Source organism: Anomaloglossus baeobatrachus, chromosome 2, assembly GCF_048569485.1.
Source record: "Anomaloglossus baeobatrachus isolate aAnoBae1 chromosome 2, aAnoBae1.hap1, whole genome shotgun sequence".
Taxonomy (NCBI): domain Eukaryota; kingdom Metazoa; phylum Chordata; class Amphibia; order Anura; family Aromobatidae; genus Anomaloglossus; species Anomaloglossus baeobatrachus.
In genome coordinates this window covers 730,941,671-730,966,669 of record NC_134354.1, presented here as the reverse complement: position 1 = coordinate 730,966,669, position 24,999 = coordinate 730,941,671, and the positions used below count along the sequence as shown (strand labels likewise).

The 24,999-nt window shown below is 41.4% G+C and overlaps 1 protein-coding gene across 1 annotated transcript in view; it reads right to left on the bottom strand.

Moving 5' to 3' along the window:
* Window positions 1-24,999, bottom strand: part of ATP8A2 (ATPase phospholipid transporting 8A2) — a 1,156,459-nt gene that overhangs the window by 863,808 nt on the left and 267,652 nt on the right. Inside the window, exons 6-9 of the mRNA XM_075337374.1 lie at window positions 23,944-23,984; window positions 12,809-12,882; window positions 7,234-7,303; window positions 64-191 (exon numbers count right to left, since the gene is read on the bottom strand). Coding sequence (XP_075193489.1) covers window positions 64-191; window positions 7,234-7,303; window positions 12,809-12,882; window positions 23,944-23,984 — 313 coding nt within the window. The remainder of the gene's footprint in view (window positions 1-63; window positions 192-7,233; window positions 7,304-12,808; window positions 12,883-23,943; window positions 23,985-24,999) is intronic.

Sequence of the window (24,999 nt, the reverse complement as noted above, 5' to 3'; positions counted from 1 at the left end):
CTTAATCTTGCTACCTTTCTTAGACAAGTCTAGCGAAATCGAAGACCAATATCCATTTCAAACCTGTTGCTGTCCAGGCGTAGGTTTCCAGTGAAATCATACAGATGGCGATTAGGTCCTTCACATTCGATTCTTCCAGTTAATTTAACTAAATCCTCAATAGATTGAAGATTTGAAGTTGCTGGTAAACCCTGCAGAAAAAGGGCAAAGAGTAAAACAGATATCTACGACATACATTACCACTGACAACTCTATATAGTTGATAAATATATACTGTTGATACTTTTTTTTTTTTTCAGAAATACTGTATGTTCCACACAGTTGATGTAATAGCAGGTGAAACTCACAGACTGCTTGATGTTACCAGTATAAAGACCTTATGCCTATAATTACCCCAATTAGGCTCTGTTCACACTGCCATCAGAAGCTTTGTGGGTGGTAGTCACTGCAGAAGTTTGTAGCCTAACACTTTCCCAAAGAAGCGGATGCTGTCCTGCGAAACAGCTGTCGGAGGTCACACTACCAGATCCCCCTGTTCCCCTGAATCACCAATTTTTGAAGGGGTAAGTGCTAACTCTTGTTGCCCTAATTGCCTTTGCACTGTATAGCATTGACATCGGTTACTTCACTAGATTGAATTATTTATGCATAGTTTCACTTAACCCTAAAGGCCACTTTACACACAGAGATAAATCTTTGGCAGATCTGTGGTTGCAGTGAAATCATGGACATATTGTTCCATTTGTACACAGCCACAAGCCTGGCACTGATTGTCTACAATTTCACTGCAACCACAGATCTACCACACAGCTGCCACAGATTTATCTCTGTGTGTAAAGTGGCATTTACTCCATATACCTGATATATATACAGTGCTCTGCGAAAGTATTTGGCCCCCTTGAATTTTTCATCCTTTTCCCACATTTCAGGCTTCAAACTTAAAGATAAAAATTTTATTGTTCTGGTGAAGAATCAGCTATAAGTGGGACACAATTGTGAAGTTGAACGAAATGTATTGTTTATTTTAAACTTTTTTAAAAAATAAAAAACTGAAAATTGGGGCGTGCAATAATATTTGTCCCCTTTAAGTTAATACTTTGTAGCGCCACCTTTTGCTGCGATTACAGCTGCAGTCGCTTGGGGTATGTGTCTATCAGTTTTGCACACCGAGAGACTGAAATTCTTGCCCATTCTTCTTTTGTAAACAGCTGGAGCTGAGTGAGGTTGGATGGAGAGCGTTTGTGAACAGCAGTTTTCAGCTCTTTCCACAGATTCTCGATTGGATTCAGGTCTGAACTGTGACTTGGCCATTCTAACACCTGGATATGTTTATTTCTGAACCATTCCATTGTAGATTTTGCTTTATGTTTGGGATCATTGTCTTGTTGGAAGACAAATATCCGTCCCAGTCTCAGGTCTTTTGCAGACTCCAACAGGTTTTCTTCAAGAATGATCCTGTATTTGGCTCCATCCATTTTCCCATCAATTTTAAACATCTTCCCTGTCCCTACTGAAGTAAAGCAGGCCCAAACCATGATGCTGCCACCACCATGTTTGACACTGGGGATGGTGTGTTCAGGGTGATGAGCTGTGTTGCTTTTACGCCAAACATATCGTTTGGCATTGTTCCCAAAAAGTTCGATTTTGGTTTCATATGACCAGAGCACCTTCTTCCACATGTTTGGTGTCTCCCAGGTGGCTTGTGGCAACTGTAAACATCACTTTTTATGGATATCTTTGAGAAATGGCTTTCTTCTTGCCACTCTTCCATTAAGGCCAGATTTGTGCAGCGTACAACTGATTGTTGTCTTGTGGACAGACTCTCCCACCTCAGCTGTAGATCTCTGCAGTTCATCCAGAGAGATCATGGGCCTCTTGGCTGAATCTATGATCAGTCTTCTCCTTGTTTGAGATAAAAGTTCGGATGGATAGCCAGGTCTTGGTAGATTTGCAGTGGTATGATACTCCTTCCATTTCAATATGATTGCTTGCATAGGGCTCCTTGGGATGTTTAACGTTTTGGAAATCTTTTTGAAACCAAATCTGGCTTTACACTTCTCCACAACAGTATCACAGACCTGCCTGTTGTGTTCCTTGGTCTTCATGATGCTATCTGTACTTTAAACAGAACACTGAGACTATCACAGAGCAGGTGCATTTATACGGAGACTTGATTACACACAGGTATATTATATTTATCATCATCAGTTATTTAGGACAACATTGGATCATTCAGAGATCCTCAATGAACTTCTGGAGTGAGTTTGCTGCACTGAAAGTAAAGGGGATTAATAATATTGCGTGCCCTACTTTTCAGTTATTTATTTCAACTTCACAATTGTGTCCCACTTGTTGTTGATTCTTCACCTTTAATTTAAATTTTTTTATCTTTATGTTTGAAGCCTGAAATGTGGGTAAAAGTTGACAAATTCAAGGGGCCGAATACTTTCGCAAGGCACTGTATATTTTTTTTCCAGTAATGGGTTCATGTCTTTTTGAGATACCTTTTCCCCCTTTTTGGCATGTTTTTGATACTGGTTATTTTTCTAGCTTATATTAGTATAATTTATGCATAGTGGCACTTTAGGAGGTCCCGCTATCAGGTCCCTCTATTCCTCTGAATCACTAATCTTTGAAGGGGCAATTGTTATCTCTTGGTGCCCTTATTGCTTTTGCATTTTATAGCAATGACGTTGGTTTGGACCGAGTGACCCCACGTGTTCCCACACGTACACAAGGAGACATGTCTGTTTGTGATCCGTGTGACACCAGTGTGACACATACTGGAGAAAACATATGTCTTTGAAATAAAAAGATTTTATATATTCACCTGCATCCAGCGCTGCTGTCTTCGGCTCTGCTGTATCCTGCTTCTGACTCCTGCTAATAATGCTCATTGAATATTCACTGCACCTAGGACCTGGAAGCAGGAGCATCGCCAGGGACAGCATCGCCGGTGACAGGTGAGTATCCAGCAAGCAGTGTGTGTGCAGTGATGTCCAGGAGGTCATCGGTGTTCCCAATGAACTCTGATGAACCCGTGAAGTCACCATTGTGACACCCGCTTTAGCGCGGGTGTCGCAGGTGTCATCAGGAGGTCATCAGAGTTCATTGGGAACACCGATTACCTCCTAGACATCACTGCACATACACTGCTTGCTGGATACTTACTCACCGGCGATGTTGTCCCCGATGCTGTCCTTGGCCATGCTCTGGCTTCCAGGTACTCAGTGCAGTGAATATTCAATGAGCATGATTAGCGGGAGTCAGAAGCAGGAGGCAGCAGAGCCGAAGAAAGCAGTGCTTGATACAGGAGAATATAGAAAATCTTTTTATTTCAAAGACACGTGTCTTCTCCGGTATGCGTCACACTGATGTCACACGTGATCATACCCATGCGGGTGGCTTGTACCTGATTAAACACGGACCTCTAAAAACGGCCTAATATTGAGCCGGGAAGTGCAGCTAATTCTTTAACTAGTATCAATTACTCTCAGTTTTGTTGATACTAAGCTTTTTTTACATTGAGATATAGAAAACAGATCACAAATAGTCTTATATGCTCAGCGACAACCAGCAATAAATAACTAGTAATTGATATTAATTTTGCCCTCACAGCGAGGAACAGGGAAATAATTCTTATAGGATTAGTAATGTCTCTTATCAGTTTGTTTGAGCACAAAGCATATTTTTATGTAATTGATGCCCACAAAATTAAACAAGTGGATAAATGGGGCAGACCAATAGATGGTAATTTATTGCGTTATTACCAGGAGATAGAGAGATGTTATTATAATGTTCTTGTAAACTGCCGAGTTTTCTGCACTGAATCACAGAGAAAAACAAGCTCCCCCACCAGCTGTGAAATTCTATATTCCCAGAAGGGGCACGGTAAATGTATATCTGCTTTACAGATGCCAGAAAAACAACATGAAATCATTTGTTTAACTAGATATTTGTTTTTTAATGATTGTAGAGTTGAAACGGACTGGGTTAAGATGAAAGTGAAATTTATATTTTGGGGCTTTTCGAAATTCACCTCTTATCTTACAATTATACACGAGAAAACATATTTTGTTTAGTCTTCACACAACCGACTTTCATGGTCTAAGTATTTACCGCAACGTCCGAACCGGCTGAGGATCTCCTGAGCTGAACTCAATAACCTTATATGTATGAGGATGTCAAGTTTGCGCCAGAAGTCCCATAGCCAGTTCAGAAATTGTGGCGTGTAGCTTGACCGTGAAAGACAGATGTGTGAAACTGGTCACAAGGTATGTGTACACGACGTTGTTAGGTTGACCAATAGGTCCCAACTCTTGCCAGCGATGACCAAATGCGGAGGGAGTCCCAGGCCCCCCCTCAGCTTCCCTCAGCCCTAATGAGATACAGACAGACGCTAATATCTGCACATAAGGTAAGAAGGAGTGTGCGCTCCGAAGAAGACTGCTATTTTATTATTACATACAGGGTTTATCAACCTAATAGGGGCGTAGCTATGTCGTGTACAGAGACACAAGTTTCATTTCACAACGAAGCATAAATGAGTTTAGATTCTTGGCGTAAGCGTAACTTTCCATTTCTCAGTAAAAACACAACTCTCTTTGTCTTAGACTAGGTGCAGGTCTTATCTCTGTCCTTGGGTCTAGGGTCTAGCGTCTAGAGTCCTTGAATCCGCTCTCAGCGTCATAGCGCAGCTGGGCTTGTTTGTTCATCTTACAAAACAACATGAATGTCCATCTATTCAATTTTAAGTTAACTCTTTCCTCACAACGTCTTAAGCTACTTGCCCACGATCAGAGTTCACAGCAATTTGGATGCAGCGTGTTTTTGCTGCGTCCAAAACGCTGCATTGTAGAGTACAAGCACAGTGAATGGGATTTGTAGAAATGGCCCGCAGCGCCAACTGATCTGCGGTGCGGCTTCCCGAGCCACAAGCATGTCAATTCTTTGCTGTAGAGTCACGAACGTTCTTCACAGAACACAGCGAGACTGCATCGCCCTGAACCCTGATCTGCCACGGTCTCCTGTGGAGGAGAATCGCAGCCCCGGAGGTCAGGACCCGCTGTGCCCAGGATGCAGCAGGTCCTGATCCTGTGTACATACCCTTAGACACCAGCTTGCAACCATCATTTTTGAAACAGAAGATGCTTCAGGAAACTGCCGGTGGTGGTTTACCTGATGTTTCTTTTCCAATGTGCAACTAAACATCTTTTGTGGTGGCAAGGCCAGCAGAATTTTTAGAAAAAAAACCCCAAACATTCCATATATAACATAATGGAAGCCGTCGGAAAAATAGTCAGGTCACTGTCAAAAAGACAGAACCTGTGCACAGCAAACTGTTTATACATTGCAGTGCAAATGTTAATTCTTTTTAGACGTTTTATTTCTGTCTTTTCTTTAAGTGTATTTTAGGTCATCTCAGAAAAAGAATTGGCCTGAAAAATATTATGTGCAGAAACCCTTGGTCTCATAGATTATGACTAATAGATACGAGATGAGATGAGGAAAATCGTAGAGATGAGCGAACCCGCTGAAGTTCAATTTGGCGGGATCAGTCAAACTTTAAATTAAGTTCAGTTTGGGCCCCGAACTTGACCTGAACTCCAATGGAGGTCACTAATTGGGCTGTTCGGGTCTCCACCCACAAGCAGCCAACCAAAAACAGATCACTTCCGGGGGAGGGTAGGCTGGGTGCTTCCATTTTTTGCTACCCCAAGTTCGACCCATTCAAACACTGCAAGTGGCTCGCACTGGGCCTAGCACCGAGCGTACCCGAGCTCAGCGATACTCACGTGAGTAGTTTACATACGTAAAGCGCCAGATCTCAGTTTTTTCATAAAAGACCAAACATTGAACCTCGGGTTTGCTCATCTCTACTAGTAGATAACGTCCAACATTTTTTGAACATATATCTCTTATTAATTTCTGTAGCACAGAAATTCCTAATAAAAGGAACTGAAATTACTAATAAAAAAAAAGAAAAAGTCCACCTCACATTCAAACCAGCACTCCAGAGCAAAGGAACCAACGGTAGATGTGGAGAAAGTCTTAAAAGGATGAAAATTCAGCTTCACGGTGTGTGGATAAAATAGAAATTTATTGAAAGTCCATCCAAAAGGTAAAATACAGACATCAATGTCAATTACACCTTACAAATGATAAACATTCTTAATTACGAAACGTGTAATTCTTTTTTAATTTTTCTATTGACATTGATGTCTGTATTTTACCTTTGGATGGACTTTCAATAAATTTCTATTTTATCCACACACTGTGAAGCTAGATTTTTGTCCTTTTTAAAAGGAACCTGTCACCAGATATGGCGAGGCAACTAAAAGCTGCGGCCATGAGTTCTTATATACAGCTCTTTCCAGAATACTGTATATAAGAGCCCAGGCCGCTCTGTAGAAGGTAGAAATCACTATTATAATATTCACCTGTGGTGCAGTCCAGTCCGATGGGTGTCGCTGCTCTCCGATCCGGCGCCTCCTCTCTGTGGCGATCGCCATCCTCCTTCTACCCAGTCCAAGCCGGAATTACGGTCCTGCGCAGGCGCAGTTTGATCTGCCATGCTCAGGGCAGATCAAAGTACTGTAATGCGCAGGTGCGAGGAAGGGTTAAAGACCAGCCACGCATGCGCACTACAATACTTAGATCTGCCCTGAGCAGTACAGATCAAAGTGCACTTGTGCAGGACACGTCATCCATTCTTGGCCGAGTAGAAGGAGGGCGGCGATCACCACAGAGAGGAGGCACCGGACTGGAGAGCAGCGACACCCATCGGACCGGACTGCCCCCTAGGTGAGTATTATAAAAGTGATTTTTACGATCTACAGCGCAGCCTGGGCTCTTATATACAGCATTCTGGTCTGGAATACTGTATATAAGAGCTCAGTGGTGGTGGCCGCAGCTTATAGTCGCCAAATCTGGTGACAGGTTCCCTTTTTTTTATTGAAATTCCTATTCACTTGTGGGCGGTCTTAAAAGAAATAGACACCTTTCACTGTAGACAGATTGCCAGGAAGGCGGTCAATCAGTGACTAGATCTGCCCACTGGACTATAGGTTGGAATTTTCTACTTTATAGGAAGAGAAGCCATAATCCACAAACTATTGCTCTAAATATAGAAGAAAAAATTAACAAGCACATTTTATTTTTATTACTACAAGATCAGCCTCAACAACTACAGCATCTACAAGGTACAGAACCCAAATGGTTCCAGGGATCTACCTGACGTATTTTCAAGTTTGTTTCCCCATCAAGGTTGGACGTCTCGATGTAGCACATGGCCTGTGGCTCACTGGGAAAACAAGAAAGAAGGTCACAGTCATAGAGAGCCAGTGACAAAAAGATAATGCCTAATTACACATTTGCATTTGCTCACTAAGAAAAGTTTCAGCTAATTGCAGGGGTTGCTAATTGGGATGTTAATAATAATATTTGTATTAGTTATCAATTCATAATCATTTTACCATGAGATGCAAAACTATCAGCATGTACCACATTAAAGGGGTTTTACACACTTGCATTATTCATAACCTATCCTCATTATTATCAGAAAGGTAGGGATCTGGCTAATGTTGAAATAAATAAGAGCTGAACTGTAGTACCCAGGATTGGCCACTACACAGTGTATGGAGCTGTGCCGTTTGGCTCAGTTCAAAGTTTACATGCAAAACTGATAACAGCTGACTATTGGGGGTGTCCGTCTCCCACCAATCTGATATGCATGAACTACTACTGAAGGATAGGTCATCAATATGATAAGCCTCGACAACCCCCTTAATTTTTGTGAAGCTAACATTTGTTATAATGTAAAATGACACATTTCTCTAGATATTGACCTATTTTTACGCTTATTATATAGCACTTTTAAGGGTGTTGTAAAAGAGTACACAAATATGGCTGTTTTCTTCCAAGACACAGCTTCATGTCTGCGGTAATAAGGCTTGAACCCCATTTACTATTATATTACAAGTGTTATTTTTGGCATTTGGCCCACAAAGTTTACATATTGCTGATGAGTACAATATATTGGAATTGCCCATGTACTTTATGATGGTATAGTCATGGAGCGATTAACAGCAGTACTCTATGTTAGTAATATTTTAGAACTGCATGCCACGATTATTTCACACTATTTAGCACTAAATAACCTATTGTTTAAATCAGGATTTCATGTTTGTTTGTTTTTTAAAATTTTCCATATTACCCCTCTCTCATTTTTATTTATATATATATATATATATATATATATATATATATATACACATATATATTTATATAAATATATATATATATATATATATCACAGTTGGCAAAGAAAGTATTTAGTCAGCCACCAATTGTGCAAGTTCTCCCACTTAAGTTAAAAAGATGAGATTTGCCTGTAATTGACATCATAGGTGACCACAACTATGAGAGACAAAAGGAGAAAACAAATCCAGAAAATCACCTTGTCTGATCTGGCAAGATTTTGTTTTTGCAAATTATGGTGGAAAATAAGTGTTTAATTACCTAAAAACATGTAAGATTTCTGGCTCTCACAGACCTGTAACTTCTTCTTTAAGAGGCTCCTCTGCCCTCCACTCATTACCTGTAGTAATGGCACCTGTTTGAACTTATCAGCATAAAAAAACACCTGTCCAGAACCTCAAACAGTCACACTCCAAACTCCACTATGGTGAAGACCAAAGAGCTGTCGAAGGACCCCAGAAACAAAATTGTAGCCCTACACCAGGCTGGGAAGACTGAATCTACAATAGGCAAGCAGCTTGTTATGATGAAATCAACTGTGGGAGCAATAATAAGAACATGGAAGACATACAAAACCACTGAAAATCTCCCTCGATCTGGGGCTCCACGCAAGATCTCACCCTGTGGGGTCAAAATTATCACAAGAACGGTGAGCAAAAGTCTCTGAACCACACAGGGGGCCCTACTGAATGACCTGCATAGAGCTAGGACCACAGTAACAAAGGCTACCATCAGTAACACACTACGCCGCCAGGGACTCAGATCCTGCAGTGTCAGACGTGTACCCCTGCTTAAGCCAGTACATGTCCGGGCCTGTCTGAAGTTTGCTAGCGAGCACTTGGATTATCCAGAAGAGTATTGGAAAAATGTCATATGGTCTGATGAAACCAAAGTAGAACTGTTTGGTAGAAACACAACTTGTCATGTTTGGAGAAGACAGAATGCTGAGTTGCATCCAAAGAACACCATACCTACTGTGAAGCATGGGGGTGGCAACATCATGCTTTGGGTCTGTTTCTCTGTAAAGAGACCAGGACGACTGATCCGTGTATATGAAAGAATGAATGGGGCCATGTATCGTGAGATTTTGAGTGCAAACCTCCTTCTATCAGTAAGGACGTTGAAGATGAAATGTGGCTGGGTCTTTCAGCCTGATAATGATCCCAAGCATACCGCCAGGGCAATGAAGGAGTGGCTTCATAAGAAGCACATGAAAGTCCTGGAGTGGCCCAGCCAGTCTCCAGATCTCAACCCCATAGAAAACCATTGGGGGGAATTCAAAGTCCGTATTGCCCACTGACAGGCCCAAAACATCACTGCTCTAGAGGAGATCTGCATGGAGGAATGGTCCAACATACGATGAACAGTGTGTGCCAACTTTATGAAGTCTTAGAGAAAACGTTTGACCTCTGTCATTGCCAACAAAGGATATAGAACAAAATATTGAGATGAACTTTTGTTATTGACCAAATACTTATTTTTCCACCATAATTTGCAATAAAAATGTTGTCAAATCAGACAAGGTGATTTTCTGGATTTGTTTTCTCATTTTGTCTCTCATAGCTGTGGTCACCTATGATGTCAATTACAGGCAAATGTCATCTTGTTAAGTGAGAGAACTTCCACAATTGGTGGCTGAATAAATACTTTTTTCCCCACTGTATATATAAAAATGAAATCTTGTAATTTGTATCCTGACCTCTGGGTCTTATACTAACCGCACAATTCCTGTTTGGTATTGAAGACTTTCCAGCAGTCCACTATTTGCAATGGGTGTAATCTCAGCTCACCTCTTCCCTTTTCCTTCACAATGATCTTTGCCCATAGGGTTGCATGTCAGATTAATATCTCAGTGTTTCTATGCATCACATTCTAACATACTGTATATAAGATTCCAGGCCGCTGTGTAGAACATAAAAAAACACTTATAATACTCACCTAAACGGGTTGGTGAGGAGGATGTGGCTCAAAAGGGCGTCTTCATCCTCCGGTGCCTCCTCTTTCGGCCATCTTCGTCCTCCTTCTGAAGCCTGGGTGCATGACGTGTCTACGTCATACACACTTGCCGGTCCTGCGCAGGCGCACTACAATACTTTCTTGCTCAGGACCTGAATGCCGGCGAGTGTGCACCGCGGCTTCAGAAGATGGAGGACAAAGATGGCCGAAAGAGGAGGCGCCGGCACTGGAGGACGAAGACGCCCATTTGAGTCACATCCACTGCAGCGACCGGTTTAGGTGAGTATTATAAAGTGTTTGTTATGTTCTACACAGTGGCCTGGGCTCTTATATACAGCATGTTAGAATACTGTATATAAGAGCCCGGTGGTGGTGGCCGCAGCTTATAGGGCAAAAAACTAGTGACAGGTTCCCTTTAAATGTATCCTAGTGTCAAGTTTGAAAATTGCATGAATTAAAAATAAAATAAATATGATCAAATAAAAAAAAAAAAATACATTTAACATAAAAACATGATTTAAACAATAGGTCGTTTTTTTATGGCATAATCCTATTCATTTAAAGGGGTCATAGCGACTTCTACTAAACAAGCTTTATTTGTATATAATCAAACAGAAGGAAAAGTAGTCAGAAATATACCAGATGCATCATGAGAAATGAAAACACACAAAGTACACCAGCAATAGCGAATGCACCACATTACGCCAAAACATGCAGGGTCTCCACTGAACTGAAGAATGCTTTGCTCTTATTTGCATTATTATTGCTATTAGACATTAAAAATAGAAAATGATACCTAACCAAAGTCATACTTATAGGGGCCTAAGAAATAAAGATGTCAACTGCTGTCTTGTAAGCTTGCTACACTAAAAAGTATGTTTATTTGTCTCTCCATTGATATGGAAGAAATAGATGAGCAGATCTATGATTGCTTTTATACCTTTTTTCTTACCAATTTTTGTCTTTTTTCTGTTAACTTTACTTGGTTTCTTCTAATTGTTTTCTTTTTGTGTGTAGGTTCAGCAAAATGGATGTGGTTTTGGTTATCCAGATGCACTGAAGACAGGGAATCTGTCACCAGGTCACCTAATCTGAGAGCAGCACAATTTAGGGGCAGAGACCCTGATTCCAACGATGTGTCACTTACTGAGCTGCTTACTGTAGTTGTGATAAAATCACTGATTAATCAGCAGTAGATTATCATTATGGGACTACTTGGCATGCTGCTATGTCCATGCTCCCCTTTTTTTGTCATGTGTACCCATAATGGCCTAGTACGCTTACTTTGACTCCATTAACCGTCACATCCCCTTTTCATGCTTGTTCTTTGAATTTTTGTTAACCCCTTAACATCCGCGGGCCATAATATTACGTCCCAACAGTCATAGTGTTAATCCCTGCCAGCTGCTGCAGGCAGCCAGCGGCGATCAGTGCACATGTCAGCTGATTTATACAGCTGACAAGTGTGCCTGGTAGGCACAAGTAGAACCGTGATCAAGAGATGAGCATTTCTTCTGATCTCAGCAGATCCTAATAGCCCCCTAGGGGGACTAGTAAAATAAATTAAAAAAAAGTTTTGAAAAAATAAAAAAAAACCAAAAACCTAAAAGTTCAAATCACCCCCCTTTCGCCCCATTGAAAATTAAAGGGTTAACAAAATAAAAAATACACACACATTTGGAATCGCCGCGATCAGAAATGCCAGATTTGTCAAAATATACAATCAATTAATCCGATCGGTACATGGCAAAGCGGCAAAAAATTCCAAACGCCAAAATTGTTTTTTTGGTTTCCGCATTATTTTTTCAATAATAAGCGATCAAAATGTAGCATCTGCGCAAACATTTTACCTTGAAAAACGTCAGCTCGAGACGCAAAAAATAAGCTGTTACTGAGCCCCAGATCACGAAAAATTAGAATGTTACAGGCCGCGGAAAATTGCGCAAAATGTAAGCCACTTGTTTTGGACAAACTACTGGGGGTTTTTTTAACCGTTTAGATAAAAGTAAGCCTATACATATTTGGTGTCTAGGAACTCGCACCGACCTGAGGCATCACACCCACACATCAGTTTTACCATAGAGTGAACAAGGTGAATAAAATATCTCAAAAACAATCGTGCGATTGCACTTTTTTTGCAAATTTTTCCATATTTGGATTTTTTTTGCCGTTTTGCAGTACACTATATGGTAGAACTCATGGTTTCATTTAAGATAAATGCATGGATTTTATTTTTTTTTTATTTTTTAAAACGTGAAAGTGATGCAAATGGCATAATTTAAAACACATTGGAGGCGATTTAATATAAAAACGACATGACAGGTTCCCTTTAAGCACAAGCCAAACATGCAGCTGCAGGAGTCAGGACCCATTCTGTTATCTTTACAATAAAATATATTTTTAGGCAATTAAATTAATAAATTCTATTTTTTTTTTATTAGGAGCTCATCAAACCATATTTTTGTGTCTGCATAACCCTAGTAAGTACAATAGAAATTACATTTTAAATGCAATAAATAAATAATGCAAGGACATATCACTTCAACTCAGTGGAGATGAAATAAAAGAGACACCCGACCATATAACATCTGACCTTGAGGATAAAATGATCATATCGGCTGGAAGATGCTGCCCATTGGTCACCTTCACAATGTCTCCCACTGCCACCTGTCAGTCCAGGGGCAGCCAAGCAGCAGATAGGAGAGAAAGAGAGTACACATTGTGCGTCCTTAATCATCACTCACACCATTAGTCCTTCCAAGGAGCAAAAGCAAAGTATAATAAAACATAGGCTAACAAGTAAAAGGACACAAGACAAAACATGAATAGTTAATAAACAGCAAAAGGGCCATGTACAATCAGCAATAACCAAAAACAATCACATATTCCAATATTCTATACAAAGCATGAAAAAAACGTTTTATATTTAGGGTTTTGCCATGAGTAGAGAAAGCATTAAATTAAAAAATGAAACATTACTTTCACCCTTGAATTTGCCTTAATCTACTACTAATAATATTACAGGGATGACAACTAGCTTATCCTTCATGTGACCGCTGCAGCCAATCACTGTTGTTACTATATATATATATATATATATATATATATATATATATATAGATACACACATACACTACATGTACTACCTGGCTTCGCCCGGGTTAATAACTGCTGTTAACAAAATAGAATAGCAATAATGTATTCTGCACACAAAAACCACAAAAAATAGATAGAAATGTAATTATAATGTCTGTCTCCCCCTCTGGATATATCTCTCTGTCTCTCTCTTTGTCTGTCTGTCTCTTTCCCTGTCTGTCTCTGACTGTCTCTGTCTCTTTCTCCGTCTGTCTCAATCTCTTTCCCTGTCTGTCTATCTATCTCTGTCACTTTCCCTGTCTGTCTCATTCCCTGTCTGTCTCTTTCCCTCTCTTTCCCTGTCTGTCTCTTTCCCTGTCTCTTTCCCTCTCTTTCCCTGTCTGTCTCTTTCCCTCTGCTCTTTCCCTGTAGTCTGTCTCTTTGTCTGCCTCTTTACCTGTCTTTGTCTGTCTCTTACCCTGTCTGTCTCTTTCCGTTTCTTTTTCCCTATATCTGTCTCTTTGTCTGTGTCTGTCTCTTTACCTGTCTGTGTCTGTCTCTTAACCTGTCTCTCTCTTTCCCTCTCTTTCCCTGTCTGTCTCTTTCCCTGTCAGTCTGTTTCTTTGTCTGTCTCTTTGTGTCTGTCTCTTACCCTGTCTATGTCTGTTTCTTTTCCTGTCTGTGTCTGTCTCTTTCCCTGGCTGCATTGTGACACGCCAACATTCCATATAAGGGCGTGGCTGCGCATTCTTCTGAAGTTCTGGCTGCACTGTGGCTCCCAGCTCCATTCACTTTAATGGAGGCAGGTTTTTTTGGTGAATAACTGTAAAGAGCGGGGTCAAAATTTCCCCTCAAAACATAGCCTATGACGCTCTCGGGGTCCAGAAGTGTGAGTGTGCAAAATTTTGTGGCTGTAGCTGTGACGGTGCAGATGCCAATCCCGAACATACACACACACACACATACACACACACACACACACATTCAGTTTTATATATTAGATATAACGCTACCACTGTGGGCAATGATCGGCTGCAGTGGTCTAACAATAATAGGATGGCATAACTGAAAAGAAGAGACCACTAAAATGGTAGTGCTGGAACCGCAAGGGACTTAGCAGTTAAACAGGTTTTTGACATAAATGCTTATGGGTAATGGCCCTAATGAACCCTATATACATTTTATACCAATTTTCATGCTGTTTTATACCTTTCTGCGTCACTTCCTGCTCACAGCCATCACTTCCTTTTCAGGGTCCTCTGCTCCCTTCTAATTATATTACCACTTAGCCATTATGGTGGACTGCAAGTCACCAGTGAGCACAACCCCAGTAACTCCACCTAAACCACTCCCACCCCCCACCCCCACCATCACACACGGGCTCAGTACAAAACCCTGGCTACGACCCTGCTGCAGGCAAGTCACTGATATAGAGTATAAAGGTAACACAAAGCAGTGGATCTCCCCCTCACTGTCTAATCATGTATCATGTTCCACTGTGATGAGATGGATGGAAAGAGGGATTTTTATGAATAAATACAGTATAGGGGTATACAGCATGAGCTATATATATATACAGTTAGGTCCAGAAATATTTGGACAGTGACACAATTTTCGCGAGTTGGGCTCTGCATGCCACCACATTGGATTTAAAATAAAATCTCTACAACAGAATTCAAGTGCAGATTGTAACGTTTAATTTGAAGGTTTGAACAAAAATATCTGATAGAAATTGTAGGAATTGTACACATTTTTTTTACAAACACTCCACATTTTAGGAGGTCAAAAGTAATTGGACAAATAAACCAAACCCAAACAAAATATTTTTATTTTCAATATTTTGTTGCGAATCCTTTGGAGGCAATCACTGCCTTAAGTCTGGAACCCATGGACATCACCAAACGCTGGGTTTCCTCCTTCTTAATGCTTTGGCAGGCCTTTACAGCCGCAGCCTTCAGGTCTTGCTTGTTTGTGGGTCTTTCCGTCTTAAGTCTGCATTTGAGCAAGTGAAATGCATGCTCAATTGGGTTAAGATCTGGTGATTGACTTGGCCATTGCAGAATGTTCCACTTTTTTGCACTCATGAACTCCTGGGTAGCTTTGGCTGTATGCTTGGGGTCATTGTCCATCTGTACTATGAAGCGCCGTCCGATCAACTTTGCGGCATTTGGCTGAATCTGGGCTGAAAGTATATCCCGGTACACTTCAGAATTCATCCGGCTACTCTTGTCTGCTGTTATGTCATCAATAAACACAAGTGACCCAGTGCCATTGAAAGCCATGCATGCCCATGCCATCACGTTGCCTCCACCATGTTTTACAGAGGATGTGGTGTGCCTTGGATCATGTGCCGTTCCCTTTCTTCTCCAAACTTTTTTCTTCCCATCATTCTGGTACAGGTTGATCTTGGTCTCATCTGTCCATAGAATACTTTTCCAGAACTGAGCTGGCTTCATGAGGTGTTTTTCAGCAAATTTAACTCTGGCCTGTCTTTTTTTGGAAATGATGAATGGTTTGCATCTAGATGTGAACCCTTTGTATTTACTTTCATGGAGTCTTCTCTTTACTGTTGACTTAGAGACAGATACACCTACTTCACTGAGAGTGTTCTGGACTTCAGTTGATGTTGTGAACGGGTTCTTCTTCACCAAAGAAAGTATGCGGCGATCATCCACCACTGTTGTCATCCGTGGATGCCCAGGCCTTTTTGAGTTCCCAAGCTCACCAGTCAATTCCTTTTTTCTCAGAATGTACCCGACTGTTGATTTTGCTACTCCAAGCATGTCTGCTATCTCTCTGATGGATTTTTTCTTTTTTTTCAGCCTCAGGATGTTCTGCTTCACCTCAATTGAGAGTTCCTTAGACCGCATGTTGTCTGGTCACAGCAACAGCTTCCAAATGCAAAACCACACACCTGTAATCAACCCCAGACCTTTTAACTACTTCATTGATTACAGGTTAATGAGGGAGACGCCTACAGAGTTAATTGCAGCCATTAGAGTCCCTTGTCCAATTACTTTTGGTCCCTTGAAAAAGAGGAGGCTATGCATTACAGAGCTATGATTCCTAAACCCTTTCTCCGCTTTGGATGTGAAAACTCTCATATTGCAGCTGGGAGTGTGCACTTTCAGCCCATATTATATAGATAATTGTATTTCTGAACATGTTTTTGTAAACAGCTAAAATAACAAAACTTGTGTCACTGTCCAAATATTTCTGGACCTAACTGTATATATATATATATATATATATATATATATATATATATTACACGGGGTGTATACATTTATATACACTCTGCTGTAAACATACAGGTATAAGAAAGTATTCTGTAGGGGGAAATGTGCAGGGAGATGGGAGAGCTGTGTCTGCACAGACAGACCGAGTGAGCTCTGCTGAATGGAGCTGTCACGGGTGTGTCATGGGTGGCAGTCATGTGGTTTCTGACAATAGAAGGTCACAGTGTTTGGCTGCACAAAAAGCTTCCTGACTTTCTGTTGCTCCTGCTGTCAGTATTCATTGTACTAGGTAGCTTTCCTGCTGGATTTTTATCTATTCCACTTTAGGACCCAGGGGAGCAAACTTTCGTTCAGCTGGAGATTATCAGAATTCCCCTTGTGCTCAAATACTCCCATCTTCCCTGCACTTGTGCTGGTGATATTATTCAGCTTATTCAAGCTCTGGATGCAAGCAGGAGGCTTGTACTCACCTGTGGCATCATTGCTGAAGCTTTGCTGAACTTCTACCTGAGTCACCTGTGGATAAGTAATTCATGCATTTTCCTTCTGTGTCCTCCTTGTGTCTTCTTTAGTATTTAGTGGGGTTGATGAAGAGCTCATCCCACCTGTTACCTATTTAGGGCACAGCACTAGGGATACCTAGGTTCTGGTATTTGGCTCAGCGCATAGGTGCAGAACGTCTCTAGGGTGGTGAGAGACCCCAGGGACTAGCAGTAGGTTTGGTCAGAGGTCACCATCTCCCCCTTTCCCTTACCGTCTTACCTTTCGCCACTCACTTGGTACTTCCCCGTACCTAGCGTGACATATACAGCATGAAATATATTTTCCACAGGGTGTGTACATTTATATACATTCTGCATTAAACATACAGATGTAGGGAAGCATTCTGCAGGGAGAAATGTGCAGGGAGATGGGAGAGCTGTGTCTGCACAGACAGACTGAGTGAGCTCTGCTGAATAGCCTTGCCCACGTACACAGCACAAAAGTTTACAAAATAATTTATCTAAGGCAAATTGTTTACATGAAATGAACTAATAATCTAGTGGTCGACCCCTTTAAATAATGCTTATTTATTTATTTTAGAGCATTCCTTACTCTTGGCCCATTTTTGAAAAAACACAGAAAACAATTTTATCAAAACTGCATAGCAATAGAAGCTCTGCTTTTTTTGGTCTGTCTCTTCAGCAACCAATAGACAGAACTTACAAGCTGGCTGCATTACATTATATACAATTAACTTAAAGGGAATTTGTCAGCAGGTGTTTACTACCTTAACTAAGAGCAGCATGATGTAGGGGCCGAGACCCTGAATCCAACTATATATCATTTAGATTACTGGGTGCAGTCGTTCTGATACAATCTGAATTTTTAGATTTAGCTCTGTAGCAGAGCTGGGAAATCTGTACCCGACCACACCAGGCTCTCTATAGACATTGTACAGAGACAGTGAGGTGGCAAGCTCACTAGGGGGCATGCCAGACTGCTGTGCGTGTGACTTTATATTCCAAGCAATGATAAGGGTCCTGCTATTTAAACAAACATAGCAAATAAACAACAGATTGGACTGTGACAAGACAGGCTTCCCTGAACCTTCGGTGTTAACCTTTACAGCATGCTGGCTTCAGATTACATAGCAAAAACCTGCTGACAGATTCCTTTTAATAACAAAACAGTACATAGTAAGCTCATGAGCTCCACTTAGTGGTTGATAAAGACAGACAGAATTTTATCATTAAACTCTATGGGGGTAGTCATCATTTGTAGAGGCGAGGAAAAGATTTGCAGGACTCTGATTCATCAACCAAGTGTGTAGTCAGTGGCTGCTAGACCAGAGTCCAGTGAACTGAACCTCATCCTACTTCCCAGCATCTGCGGAATCTCTTCTGAACAGTAGTAGCTGTTCATGGCTCTGCAACGATGACATTGTGCCAGGTCTACTAATCAGAATAGTCATCGGGATGCCAGCAGGTAGCAGGATGTTCTCAGGGCTCTGGTCTGGTGGTGGTCAACATGCCGCCCACCTCCTTCCTTCCGCATTGCCGGTGGACGCAGGTAGGAGATGTTCATCATTCCTGCGGTGTCACACATAGCGATGTGTGCTGCCTCAGGAACGACGAACAACATCGTACCTACAGCAGCACCGATATTAAGGAAATGAGCAACGTGTCAACGAGCAACGATTTTTCATGTTTTTGCGATCGTTGATCATCGCTCCTTGGTGTCACACGCTGCAATGTCACTAACAGCGCCGGATGTGCGTCACTAACGACGTGACCCTGACGATATATCGTTAGTGAGGTCGCAGCGTGTAAAGCACCCTTAACCCGAATGCCGTACTATAGGTGCGAGTAGCAAATAGTGCGGAATTCGGGTTACTCGTTATATAGTGAGTTTTCCCATTGACTTTCATTGCACACACTATGTGGAATGAATACGCGAGTATTAGACAGTAATCGTTATGAGTATAGCGGGTACAAATAGTTATGTACTCGCTCAGCTCTAGAAGCTAACCATGTCTACACAATTTGTGGTTTACAAAGCTATAAAAATTGTGAAAAAGCTTTAAAGAAAAAAAAATCCTTCTACATCTTCGTAGAAGATTTGGAAGTCTTTATAAAGGTTTATTGTGATTGGTGTGGGATTTTCTGATAAAGAAAATTTTCTATACAGAATTTTGGATTTGTTCTCCAGGATGGGGAATTGCTTCAAAAATAGAGGTGAACAAATCTCTCAACATTTGTTTTGGGCCTCTGCCACACTTACGTGACAAAACGTTACGTTTATGTCACGTACGTGTTAAAGGGGTGGTTTTGTCCCCGTGTGCAGTTTTTGTGGCATGTACGTGTTCTCCGTGTGTTATACGATATAACACATGGAAAACGGAAAGCCCCGCCTTACCTGCATCATCCGGCGCTGTCTGTGGTGCTGAATGACAGCGTCCGGCCAAAGCCACGCCCCGCTGACGCTGCGTCCGGCACACAGTGAAGGAGAAGCGTTGTTCAAATTCACTGGGGGACGGATGCAGAGGACAGCTGCGGCAGATACTGCAGGTATGGAGGTGGAGGTGAGTATGTGTTTTCATTATTTTTACACTGACACGTGTCTTTCTCCGGCGCGTGTCACACGGGCCCGCATCCACACTACATCCGTGTGGTACGGGTGTGGGCCGTGTGACACCCGTGCGGCCGGAGCAACACAGACATGTCAGCGGTTTGAAAAAACGGACACACGTAAGTTCGGAACGGATAAACGTTCTGTTCCTGAATACTTACGTGTGTCCAAAACAATAACAATACATAGGACCACGTGGGCCTGTGTCTCCGGTACGTGAAAAAAAAGGCACGCACGTACCGGAGGCACGGATGTGTGTCACAGGTCTTAGGCAGATTCACTTGATTTGGTTGACAGATTCGATTGGAACCAGCCAAAATTGCACTGAAACAAAAAGTGCCTCGTTTGCAGTGAAAAGATGTTTAATAAAGACACCAAAGCATAATAAATGAAGGGAATGAAAGGGGTTAAATAATTTAAAGTACATTATACCCACCTGTACCAGACCGATACCACGGTAATGTGATTGTGGGTGTGGGGCTACGAAGTATGTAATTGACACCAATGATGTTCATCGCCCTTCATGTTAGTACGCGAAACCAACCAGTGTCGTCAACGCCAGAAGAACCAAACACTGGTGTGAAGGTTTGGAGTTGCAACAGTGGAGGCAGCATAAGGACGATTGAGGGTCTAGGACAGGTGGGAATAATATATATAAAGGGGTTGTCCACTACTAAGACAACCCCTTTTCATTCCATATTTCCCCCAGGTAAAATAATAAAGCCTATTCTCACCTCCTGTGTCGGTGCCCTACAGCGATGTCCAGGCTCACGGTGCCGAGGCTCATGTGATGTCATGTGAGCCCTGTGTCTAATCAGTGCCGGCTTCTTCCCCACCTTGGGACCAAACTAGTTAATCAACAGCTAGTGAGCTCTGCAGCTGCGCTCACTTCTTGTTGATTGTCTATTTGGCTCAAAGGACGGGAAAAGGAAGTCGACGTTGATTTGACGTTGGGCTTGCGTGACATCACAACTCCACATTACCACCGACAATTCGAGCCTAGACACCCGATGGAAGGGCACCTATACAGGAGGTGAGAATACGCTTTATTATTCTACCTGGGGGAAACATTTATAATGAGTGGGGATTGTCCTAGCAGTCGACCATCCTTTTTATTATTTTAGTGACTTACTGACCTTCAGAAGAAAATGGATTTGTGAAGATGAGATCTCCAATATCTCATGCTCGCTAAAATCCAAAACTTTAGGGAAATTGATTTGTTACTTATTCATTTGTTCACTTCTATTCATAGTATGCACCACATTTCTGGGCTTAAAAAACAGGCTTTTGACCATAAGTAATAACTAAATCACAGGGTCATACTAAAAATTGTTGAATAATTTCACAGCAACTAACACAAACCAACTAGTTTCTGGCAGGAAGGTGTTCACCACTCAGGGGGTTTGGGTAAGTACCAGTTGGTCGGTGTTTTTAGTTCCTCATTGTTTCGGATTACCACTGCACTCTTCACTTGTATTATTGTGTGAGTAGCATCCAAATTCGCACTCTAGAATGCTAACAATGAATAAGGTAACTCTGGTATTGCATTATTACTATAGGAAGATTTGAAAAAAGAGATACTTATTTAATGTATTGGCCAATGCATGTGAGCCCGGTGACCAGCAGCAAGGTGATCTCAATATACCAGGACTCTAATTTAAATGCCTCTCTCTGGGTTAAAAACCAACATGTCTGGGCAGAAAGGATCTATCTATAAAGATTACCTTGTTAGGGTTTTTTAACCCAGAGAGAGGCATTTAAATTATGGTGCCATTATATAAGAGATAACATTGTCGGGGTTACTGGGCTCACATGCATTGGCCAATATATAAGCTAAGTATCTCTTTTTTCAAATATTCATAGAGCAGTAATGCAATATCAGAGTTACCTTTTTCATTGTTAGCATTCTAGAGTGCAGCTGTATGTATTTTGTAGTTATACTGTATTTTCAGCTAGCAACTGTTGGATGTACGGGTCAGTCTTTTTGATATAAAGCTAGTCGTAGACAGACATGAATACGTGTCCATATAATGCACGGACAGAGTCTGCCGGGGCAAATCCCATATTTAGAAAGCAGCCCTCCATTCTGGCTCATGCATGAGAGATGTCACCTGCCCTAATTGTCCTCAGACGCAGCCTTAATGAGGCTAATGTACCGTTCCAGTCCGAGGGCAAGAATTTCCGAAACTGGAGATGTTTGTATTGTCCTACATGCACTTGCCCGTAAAGCTAACTCAATGGGCCACATTCATTGCTCTTTATGTAATAATCTATGTGTAGATCACGTAAGGAGTGTGTGAGTGCATACAGTCATATGAAAAAGTTTGGGCACCCCTATTAATGTTAACCTTTTTTCTTTATAACAATTTGGGTTTTTGCAACAGCTATTTCAGTTTCATATATCTAATAACTGATGGACTGAGTAATATTTCTGGATTGAAATGAGGTTTATTGTACTAACAGAAAAAGTGCAATCTGCATTTAAACTAAATTTGACAGGTGCATAAGTATGGGTACCTCAACATAAAAGTGACATTAATATTTTGTAGATCCTCCTTTTGCAAAAATCACAGCCTCTAGTCGCTTTCTGTAGCTTTTAATGAGTTCCTGGATGAAGGTATATTTGACCATTCCTGTTTACAAAACAATTCCAGTTCAGTTAAGTTTGATGGTCGCCGAGCATGGACAGCACGCTTCAAATCATCCCACAGATTTTCAATGATATTCAGGTCTGGGGACTGGGATGGCCATTCCAGAACATTGTAATTGTTCCTCTGCATGAATGCCTGAGTAGATTTGGAGCGCTGTTTTGGATCATTGTCTTGCTGAAATATCCATCCCCTGCGTAACTTCAACTTCGTCACTGAATCTTGCACATTATTGTCAAGAATCTGTTGATACTGAGTTGAATCCATGCGACCCTCAACTTTAACAAGATTCCTGGTGCCGGCATTGGCCACACAGCCCCAAAGCATGATGGAACCTCCACCAAACTTTACTGTGGGTAGCAAGTGCTTTTCTTGGAATGCCGTGTTTTTTTGCCTCCATGCATAACGCCTTTTTGTATGACTAAACAACTCAATCTTTGTTTCATCAGTCCACAGGACCTTCGTCCAAAATGTAACTGGCTTGTCCAAATGTGCTTTTGCATACCTCAGGCGACTCTGTTTGTGGCGTGCTTGCAGAAACAACTTCTTTCGCATCACTATCCCATACAGCTTCTCCTTGTGCAACGTGTGCTGTATTGTTGACCGATGCACAGTGACACCATTTGCAGCAAGATGATGCTGCAGGTCTTTGGAGGTGGTCTGTGGATTGTCCTTGACTGTTCTCACCATTTTTCTTCTCTGCCTTTCTGATATTTTTCTTGGCCTGCCACTTCTAGGCGTAACAAGAACTGTACCTGTGTTCTTCCATTTCCTTACTATGTTCCTCACAGTGGAAACTGACAGTTTAAATCTCTGAGACAACTTTATGTATCCTTCCCCTGAACAACTATGTTGAATAATCTTTGTTTTCAGATCATTTGAGAGTTGTTTTGAGGAGCCCATGATGCCACTGTTCATAGGAGATTCAAATAGGAGAACTACTTGCAAGTGGCCACCTTAAATACCTTTTCCATGATTGGATACACCTGCCTATGAAGTTCAAAGCTCAATGAGGTTACAAAACCAATTTAGTGCTTTAGTAAGTCAGTAAAAAGTAGTTAGGAGTGTTCAAAACAAGAAATTGATAAGGGTGCGCATACTTATGCACCTGTCAAATTTTGTTTAAATGCGGATTGCACATTTTCTGTTAGTACAATAAACCTCATTTTAATTTAGAAATATTACTCAGTCCATCAGTTATTAGATATATGGAACTGAAATAGCTGTTGCAAAAACCCAAATTGTTATAAAGAAAAAAGGTTAACATTAATAGGGGTGCCCAAACTTTTTCATATGACTGTATAAGAATTTCTAGCTCGAGAACCTATATATATATATATATATATATATATGTATGGCTAAAAATTAAAAAATGTGTTAATAGTTAGTAAAAATGAACAAATAAAGGTTTATCTCATTGAACATCTTTTTTGTGCGTTTCTATATAAATGACAGTTCTTCTGTAGGAACCGTAAATAGATTTACTATTGATGTGTCTTGTGCCAAGGAGATAAGTCCCAATCCCTCGCCCTGAACAGTGAGATATGCAGATACATGACACACAAACACTCAACAAATTCATCCTCTTTGCAAAAGTGACAGCCCTTCTAAAGAATTAGACCCTGTCTCAAACAGAATAGAATGATGGTTTGTACCTCTCTCCATATCACATTCTGCCATGTGCCTCCTCGTAAAACTGCAAAAAAAAAACAGCACAAATGTTAAATGTCAGCTTATATGTAAAAAAAGAAAGTGATAATTATTATTTGGGGCTTTATTCGCTGCACACTTTAATTTGCAAATGTGTTGGGGACATGATTACAGGTTCTCCTCCTGTATTTCTTGGTGTTACCTAATCTCTGACTGCACAATATGGCTCCTGGTGGAGGCAAACCTGTCCATCAGCCTCCTCCAGTTGGAAAACAGCTATCACAGTGACTACGGGATACTGGGGAACCAGGGATCCTAATCTGTCCTCTAGCTAGGGGAACCTGATTCTATCCCTAATCTCAGGGATACTCCTGATGGTGGAGATGCCTGAGTCTCCTTCCTGTCCCTGCTCCTGATCTGATTCCCCCTCCTCCTCTCCCCAGGATGGTACGGGACAGGAGTGTGATGAAACCCACAGAAAAAGACAGACAAGAAAAAACCAAACCTCTGTGAAACAGCACACAGTGAAACAGCACACACACAAAGGAGAATACAATAAGAGATTTAGGAGGAAAACAAGAGCAGGAAGGAAGCTACACAAAAACAAGGGGTAAAACTCCACAGCTGCACCAAGCAAATAAGCACAACTTTCACCAGACAGGCTTGGACACCACACCACATAGACCAACAAAGTACAAACTATAGCTGACATGGGTGGAATGATTCAACCAGGCCTCCCCACAAAATGTGATCAAAGGATGTGACCAAACCTGTCCATCAGCTGCCTTTTAATTGGAAAACAGCTGTCACAATAACTATGGGATAGTGCAGACCTGTGGCTCCTGATCTGTTCCTCTAGCTAGGGGGGGATCTATGTTATCCCTAATCTTGGGGATACTCTTGATGGTGGAGAGGCCTGAGTCTCCTTCCTGGCTTTGCTCCTGACCAATCCTGATCTGATTTCCCTCTTCCTCCCCCAAGGAGGGATGGGACAGGAGTGTAATAAACCCCACAGATAAAAGTCAGAAAAGGGAAAACCAAAACTCTCTCAAACAGCACGC